At 34.0% G+C, this 8858-nt stretch overlaps 1 protein-coding gene across 1 annotated transcript; it reads left to right on the top strand.

Moving 5' to 3' along the window:
* The first annotated feature begins 1443 nt into the window (after nt 1–1443).
* On the top strand, nt 1444–7263 carry LOC140880837 (uncharacterized). The gene is made up of 10 exons (XM_073285651.1): nt 1444–1891; nt 2705–2770; nt 3061–3241; nt 3435–3631; nt 4595–4645; nt 4751–4842; nt 5183–5316; nt 6351–6430; nt 6574–6678; nt 6764–7263. Exons 1-10 carry the CDS (start codon nt 1547–1549, stop codon nt 6926–6928), a joined length of 1416 nt encoding a protein of 471 aa, XP_073141752.1. The 5' UTR covers nt 1444–1546; the 3' UTR covers nt 6929–7263.
* The last annotated feature ends 1595 nt before the right edge of the window (nt 7264–8858 follow it).

Below are 8858 nucleotides of genomic sequence, written 5' to 3' on the forward strand. Positions count from 1 at the left end.
CCCCACCAATGTGCGAAAAAATGGCACGTGGAAGTTTTTTTGATGTGGTAAGCCCTGAACGAAGACTCTCGCTGCGGTGAAGTTCACCAACTCTTTTAAATTTTTTTATTTTAAATTGTGAACAACCAGATTAAACCCTTATAAATATTCTAAAGAATTTAAATAATTAATTTTTTTAAAAAAAAATTGATTTTTTTTATAAAATTATAAACACTACCACGTGCATTTAATTATGTTTAATTGTATTTTTTCAATTAAATACAAATTTACTATTTTGAAATACAAATTTATTAAATAAAATAAAAAATTAATATTTAAATATAATATCTAAAGCATTATTCAACCACGTGCAATGAAATTATAATTCTATCAATATGTTATCACGTTATTAACTTCAAGACAATATTGTACAAGCTCTTCATAGTTTTAAAACTGGACCGAACCGACATTGGTCAACCGAGAGTCAATTATAAGTTCGATTCGGAACATCTCAAAAAATATTTTTAATTGTCAAATCGGTCAAAATAATCAAAAATCGGCCGGACCGGTCATGTACCGAAAAACCAATTGAACGGGTTTATCGAACTTTTAAATTTTTATTTTAAAAATTTCTTTTTAGTTTTAAAACTTTAAATTTAATATTATATATATACATGATTATTTGAAATTCGTATTTCATGAAAAATATTATTTTAATAATAATAGATTTTTTAAATCAATTAATTTATTATTTAGATAATGTCTAACTATAATTGATATTTTTAATATATTTATTTATTAAGTTTTGATGGCAATGTAAATATATTTTTTTGTTTATTTATATATAACATTTTTTGGGTTTTTAAAATTTAAAATATATTATTTATTATATTATCTTTCTATATCTTTTTATATTATCTTTTTATCTTTCTATATTATAATAGTTTCATGCCTTAGAATAACTGTTTGGTCTTTTATGTGTTACTGTGTTAGGACTGAATTACCCCTAAATCACTTTCACCGATTTTCTCTCCCTCAATCCCCCCACTACACGTTATGTTTGCTTCTTAATTTTTAAACTTTTATGTCTCATTTATTTTTTATATATATATTTTAAAAATTCAAATATTTAAAAATAAAATTTAAAGATACGTGTGTTACACACGCAAAACGTGTGCCATATGACTAGTATAAATAATTTTTTAGCTCGTTCTTCCGATTAAGACGATCCTACCAATTAGATTGTTTTTTTAAAAAATAAATCAATTGGATCATTGATTGAAGTATAAAAACATTGCACTTACGTGTATCCGTATATAAATGCAACAATACTAACATTTTTTTTAAAAGATATTTTTGAAATATGCATAAATGAAAGGGAAGTGACAAATTGGTATTGGAATCCAATCCAATCCAATCCAATCCAATAAAAATAAAAAAATCCACTAAAAACCCACCCCTCAGCTCCTACTCCACCCCACCCCACCCCACCCCACCCCACAGCTTCATCTAAAACCCCTCCCATATTTTCGCCGTCTACCGCCGTAGCACCGCCACCTATCCAAACATGGCGGCATCGGTCTCCGTAGACCTGGCAGCAGTTTTCTTGGGACTATCTAAACACCGCTTTTCTCCAATTTTCACTGTCGCTACATCTCTTTCTGTTTGCAAAAACAGGTCCAAGATTGTTGCTCACGCCTCCCGCAGATTATTGACAGGCTCGGCAACTGCCGAATTCTTAAATTCTAGAATCGTTTACTCCCCAAAGCAGCCAATAAAGAGGTTCGCTCGCCGGTTCACAGTCTCTGCCTCCACCACTTCACAAACAGAGGATGCTGATGTTCTGACTAAAATCCCACCTGATAATAGAATCCCGGCTACAATTATCACTGGTTTTTTGGGTTCTGGAAAGGTAACTTTTTAATTTTTATTTTTATTATCGGGAATGGGTTGGGAGCAAGGAGTTATTAGATAGATGGGCAAGAAGAGCAACTGAGCAAGCTATTTTTTTAATGTTTTTTAGGTTGAAAGCTTTAATAAATTGTATTTTTGGGTTGTGTGGAAATTTTGTTAGTTAATCTTATACACGTTTTATACTCGTTGTGTAGTTACGTTTGTAAATAGTCGGTGGGTTTTGTTTAACGGGGAAAGTTTAAGTTTCTGAGACTTAATTTGTGTTCATTTTGACCTGTGGAGCTTTATTTGGGTTAATCATCCCAAGATTATATGGATAATGGTAATGACTAAAGGGGAGGTCCAAAAAACGTATTCTTTCGCTTTTAAAATGATAGAACGTTGATAGTTTTATTATATTTCACATTTTTATCTCTGGTCGTGGTTGTTTTGTTGCAGAATTTTCCACTTATTTTGTTAGTTAGTAATGATATTTTAGTGAATTTTGATGGGAGTTCTCTTATAGGAGGAACATGGATGTGGTGCAAAAGTTTTGATCCTTAAGTGACATGTTCTGGTGTTAAATTTGAGTTAATAGGATGTGATGCGGAAAGGAGCAAAAGTTGTATCGATGAGATATACTTCTGATCTTTTTGGCACCGGCTGGTTGGCCAATGGATACAAAATATGTTGATAAATATTTATTATCAAAATATTACACTTCGCATAAACAAAATGAAAACTGGGGTTATATTTTGTCAGTCTATTGTTGATTTACTTTGCTTTGCTATCAACTAATGGGCCCTTCTGCATCTCCTAATTACATTGGCAGACAACCTTATTAAACCACATCTTGACTGCTGATCACGGGAAACGAATTGCAGTAATCGAGAATGAGGTAAAAATTTTAGTCTAAATGTGTGATTTTGTCTACTTGTTCAAGTTTGGAGGAGATTACACCATCCCAAGCTTGAAATTATTTGGAAATGGTCATAGTTGTGTGCCAAAGTTAATTAAATCCTACTTTTTTTTTTCAACTGTCAAAATCAAACCCAAACGAAAAACTTCATGTCCTTTTTTTTTTCCTAATTTAATAAAAAAATACTTTTAAAAAGCCTGAATACTTTTGTAAGGTTAGTGCTGATGGAGGACCATCACTAAACTTGTGTTGCCTTGTTGGTTTATCAGTATGGTGAAGTTGACATCGATGGTTCTCTCGTTGCTGCAAAAGCCACTGGAGCTGAGGAAATTATGATGCTCAACAATGGGTGTCTATGTTGCACTGTTAGGGGTGATCTGGTCAGGATGATTTCGGAACTGGTCAGTAAAAAGAAAGGCAAATTCGATCATATTGTTATTGAAACAACAGGTAACATTGATTGGTTAGATATTATATTTTTCATCAATATTTGAACAGTATCCATGTGCACCAATGCAAAAATGCCATGTTCAAATTTTGGGTGGCAATTTAGCTCTGTCCTTATTTTTATCATATCATATAACATAAATATAACTAGAGTTCTCTTTGGCATATTAAGTTCAATCAGTTTTCATAATTCCAGGATTAGCAAATCCAGCCCCGATAATTCAGACATTTTATGCTGAGGATCAGATCTTTAATGATGTTAAATTAGATGGAGTGGTCACTCTGGTCGATGCTAAATATGCTGGTATGCATCTTGATGAAGTTAAGCCTAAAGGTGTAGTCAATGAGGCGGTAGAGCAAATTGCTTATGCCGACCGCATTATAGTAAATAAGGTATGATTAATTCTTATAGCATTGGGTTTATGATGCCTAGCATTAAATTAATCGGAAAAGATAAGTTAAACTCGTGTAATTCACGCAAGAAAATCTATCTATTTGCTCTCTGGTTTTAATTTTTATCATTAATGTTGAGTCAGGTGAATAAAAAGTAAAATGCTTCCAAAGTTGTTTGAAGTTATCATGCTACTTTCATCAATACCTGGAGATAATGCCATTGACTCTCACACAGTAAAAAAATATAAAACTAAAACGTAAACATGCTACCTCAACTCAAAAAGTGCAGTTCATAGGACAGATTACTCTCAAGTGGGGCTTTTTAAGATGCCTTTTTCCTAAAGAGTCTGCTATATTTGCTACTGTAGCCTTTGTTGTGTTAGTGCAGTATGGCTATCAAAACATACGACCGTCGAAATTTCTAGAATATCTACACAGGTGGCTCTCTTGGCTGACCCTTTTGGAAAGGAAAATTAAAATAAGATTTTTTCTGGAAGAATTTAATTGTTTGGTCGGATTGGCTTTATTTGTTTATATTATTTTGTGGAAGAAGTTGAAGCTGAAACAATGAAACTCTTTTCTGGAACTTGTTTAAAAATTTCATAACTTCTGAACAAACTGTTTTGAAAGAATTATTTTAAAATAACATTCTAGTGCCTTTTTTTCTAATTTTTTCCTAAAAAAATAGCTTATGTATTCGAATGCACTCTACAAACTTTAAGAAGAAATGGATGTGTGGCCCCTGATTTTTAACCTATTTAATTGTTTAAGCATAATTTGGCAGTTCCATCTTCTAGAGTTCTGAATGTGCTTAATATAAAGTACCTCTGGACCTTAACACAACCTCTGATCCAGACCTGAAAATGAATAAAAAAATGAAAATTTCAGATTGTTACTAATATTTTCGCTTCTGGTGAACATTCGATTCTGAAGGCTAACCGGATTACTTCATTTTGATTACAGACTGATCTTGTTGATGAACCAGCGGTTGCTTCTCTAGTCGAGAGGATAAAGGTACTTTTCCTCACGTTGTGCCCATACTGTCTTCTAATTAATTAATTTGTTTCCTGCTTTTGTTTTTTATGCATTTTTTCTAATGTTTTTAGTGTGGGAATGCAGAACATTAATCGAATGGCTCAGTTAAAGCGAACGAAGTATGGGAACGTTAATTTGGATTATGTCCTTGGTATAGGAGGTTTTGACTTAGAAAGGTTTTCACCTGTCCTCTTTTAAGATTTTGGCTGTTTATTTATTTGTCTTCTTAGCCTGCTGCATTTTAACTGAAATTGACTAATCATACAAGTTGTTCCCTTAAAATGTGTCCTGTTTGTTCCAATTTGAGTTATTATTTCATAGCTTTAACATTGACCATTTCTGCTGCATATTTTGATTGTGTTTATTTTGAAATGTTTGGTGTGTCATATTCTAAGAGAACTCAATTACTTTTGGCTTCATAATGCAATATTCTTGCATTTTCTCTCCAGTTGATTACTAGCTTATAGGGTGTATTTGAAGTAGTTTTTTCCCCTAAAGTTCCGTGGATGTGTGCAGAATAGATAGTGCTGTTGATACTGATCATTCATCGGAGGATCATGCTGGTCACAGCCACGATCACGATCACGATCACCATCACAATCATGATCATCATAACCATGATCAGGGGCATGAACATGACCACAAACATGGTAATTCCAGTTTCTAAATCTTTGTTACGACATTGAGTTTTGAAATGATGGGTTAATCTAATGTGCATAGTAGCGTGTACCTATTTTTTTTAACCAATTGGCTCGTGTGATCTGAGAAAATCATTCTCAGTATCTAATTTATAACTGCCCATTTGCTGATTATTTTGCGATTAACAATCTTTTTAACTCCGGATTGAAGTATGATTTACAATATCCATAGTAAATGACAAGAAATTGGGTTCTATTTGTCTGGTTGAAACTCAAAAATTTACTGAGTAAAGATAAGTAAATGAATGTCAGTTTTATATGAAGATGAAAATATTAGGTGTGTTTGGATCGATGGTTTTTTAGTCTATTATTTCAATTTCCTGGACTTTTGTTATGGACAAAATTGGAGTGAATATCAAATCTACTTTATATAGTTAAACATTTCCAAATGTAATTGTGATGAATTTCAAATATATCCAGGATGAGTATCATTTGAAATCCATTCGCCAATCAAATCCCACCCTCCAAATCAAATCTTTCAATCCAAATACAACATCAAAGAATTAAAAACCGGTATGTTTCCGAATTAAGGCAGCCAGTATGGTGCAAATCCATGACTTTTCCAAGAGAAATCAACTACTTTACATCTTGTGCTATTAAGCTACCCATAATTCCTAATCCTTGATGGCGGCACAATAAAATAATGCCTACTCTTCTTCTCTCCTTTTCACCATGTCCCAAGTAATTTCGCGATGGCTGCACACTGACATCAAGTCAAAATATTTCGAAGTAGCTTGTAAGTTTTCATTTTGAACTTGTGTCAACATCTGGATCATGACATTCCACGGCCTGCATGTTTGTTATCTGTAAATTTTTTTAGTGAGGTTGGTTGAGATCAATAATTATCCTGCAATTTGTAACTTTGGATTTAGTCAAATTCTATTAGCTAGTAAAAATCAAAGCGGTAGTGATCCCAATAACCTTCCCAATGTTCTCAACCTCTATGGGAAATACACAGCAGTATAATTTCTTGAACTTTGGTGTAGAACATCATGATGATCACACTCATGACCCTGGTGTTTCTTCGGTCAGCATAGTTTGTGAAGGGATTTTGGATCTCGAAAAGGTATGTTCTAAGGTCTTGAGTGTTACCCTTGTAATTTCTCCCAAAATTTGTGGTGTTTTATTCTTGCATGCGACAGACTTAAACGTTTGAATTAATATGTATTTAATGGATCACCATTGAGGACACGATGCATAATATCTCAGGCCAACATCTGGTTGGGTACCCTTTTGCTAGAGAGAAGTGAAGATATATATCGAATGAAAGGTCTCCTATCAGTGGATGGAATGAACGAGAGATTTGTTTTTCAGGTAATGGCTGTTTACTACATGTATAGACTCACTCACTTGTTATTTACTATAACCCATTCTGTTACTTGTTCTGCACATCTAACAGGGAGTTCACGACATATTCCAAGGCTCCCCAGATCGGTTATGGGGTCCCGACGAGCCAAGAATAAACAAGATTGTATTCATAGGAAAGAACCTTGATGCCAAGGAATTAGAGAAGGGCTTCAAGGACTGTTTACTTTATTCCAAAGATCTTGGATTCCTAGGTTGACACTTGACCGTTATGTCATTGAGGCCAAAATTCAGGTGCTTTTGGCAATGGCTTCGCCGCAAAGCCGCTTCAAGAAAATGACCTGATTTTCGCGAAATGTCTTTCGCGAGTATTGGTTTCGATATCTGCTAGTTATGATTAGAACAACAATATTTACTTATGGCAATATACTTCCCCCTTCCATTACCATTTTATGAGCTCTGTGAGGTTCATAGTATTCTGGATTATAGTTGAGATCATCTTATTTGATTTTTCAAGTGTGGATTTATAAATTTTGATGAGAACACAATTTTATAATATTTTGCGAAGAGACAAAACTTATGTTTTCACGTAACTTTATACATAAACACTTGGTACTAATTTTTCATGTTAGGAACTGATAGTTGTTTGCATTCCTTTTGGATTTGCCGAGGATTTAAAATTCAAAATGCTACGACGGTTTAATTCCAGGAAACCAAGAGTTTGTGATTTAATACTCGCGGATGCCACCTCTCGGTATTTTTCATTTTTTTTTTTTGGCGTTTTTTCACGCTTAATAATTTTTCACGCTTTTGCCCAAAGCGAAGTGAGCGTATTTTTCATTTTTTTTTTTTTTTTGCGTTTTTTCACGCTTAATAATTTTTCACGTTTTTGCCCAAAGCGAAGTTTTTTGCTCACGTTTCACGCTTATTCACGTTTTTTGAAACACTGATATTTATTGGGTATTAGATAGCTTGCATTCATTATTATTGTTGACTTTGAAAATACAAGCAATCTTGATTTTGTTGATAACAAAACTTGTTATTTTGTTGTTAACATATTTAATCAAGTGTGTAGTTGGTAGATCAAAGTTGGAAGTTTTGAGTAGCTGGAACTCATTTATTCACGCTTGAATTTTGGCGGAGTTGATTGTTTTAAACATATATCATAGCTCGGTGATCCAAATGACCAGAGGACAAAACGGATAGAAAACCTACTCAAATATCTACAAGTCATATTTCAGACCAGATAGTTAGTTCGGATGTTATCCAGGCGAATTGGTGGTCGCAATATCAAGCTGGATGCAATTGATGCATCAACCAGATCAAACATGACTAGCTCTAGTATTTTGGTAATATCCTTCAGCTCGGTTAACCAAATGGAACGATTCAGTATGCGTTGCGAAGCTTAGATAATGATCTACAAATCATATTCACAAGTGGAGTCTGAATCGAAGCATAAAGAGCTGATAAACTGCATTGAAGTCTCTGGTTCTGCACAAATTCTACAAAGTAGAATTTCTGGTCCAACTGAGTTTTTTGAGCATATCTTTCTCGTACGAACTTGAAATCGAGTGATTCTTGATTTTGTGGAAAACCAAGAAAAAGGGCTACAACTTGCATGTTCATCACTTTTTCCAGAAATCAGTAAATCAAGAGCTATAATCAAGTGAACAGATCAGATCAATCTGGACCAAACCAGACCAGCTCGAGTTGGACCATCTCAATCTTGGACCAGATCAGTTGGAATGGACCATGTTGAAGTGTGCTTCTATCAGCTCGACTGGGAAAGATCAGATCAAAGAGTAGAGATCAGATGAGCTCAGCGATCAGATGAGTTCATAGTCACATCGAATATTGAGATCAGATCGAAGTCTATGGGCAGATGAGTTTTTCGGATGAGTTCAGGCAGATCGGCTTCTCGAGTACTGGGACTTGGTTAGAATTCAGATGAATTGTACGTAAAGCTGGAGTGAAGCTTGGAGGCAGATCAATGTATGAGAGTAGATCAGACTGATGTAGAAGGACTTATCGGGTTGGACTATGTTGACTTTAAGATTGGGTAGTAGTAAGTTATTAACCTAAAGCCCAAGAAAAAAGTCGGTGTATTTTTCTTATGTAAGCAGATGGAAGCTGGTCGTAACTAACATAACAGAAAAACAAATTATTCAATCTTCAGAAAAGAGTTTGAG

This window comes from Henckelia pumila, chromosome 2 (assembly GCF_033568475.1).
Source record: "Henckelia pumila isolate YLH828 chromosome 2, ASM3356847v2, whole genome shotgun sequence".
Taxonomy (NCBI): Eukaryota; Viridiplantae; Streptophyta; class Magnoliopsida; order Lamiales; family Gesneriaceae; genus Henckelia; species Henckelia pumila.

Coding starts and splice junctions, on each gene's coding strand:
- LOC140880837 (XM_073285651.1), top strand. CDS start 1,547: ATGGCGGCATCGGTCTCCGTAGACCTGGCAGCAGTTTTCTTGGGACTA. Junction 3,242..3,434: donor TATTGTTATTGAAACAACAG/GTAACATTGATT, acceptor TCATAATTCCAG/GATTAGCAAATCCAGCCCCG. Junction 4,646..4,750: donor CTCTAGTCGAGAGGATAAAG/GTACTTTTCCTC, acceptor GTGGGAATGCAG/AACATTAATCGAATGGCTCA.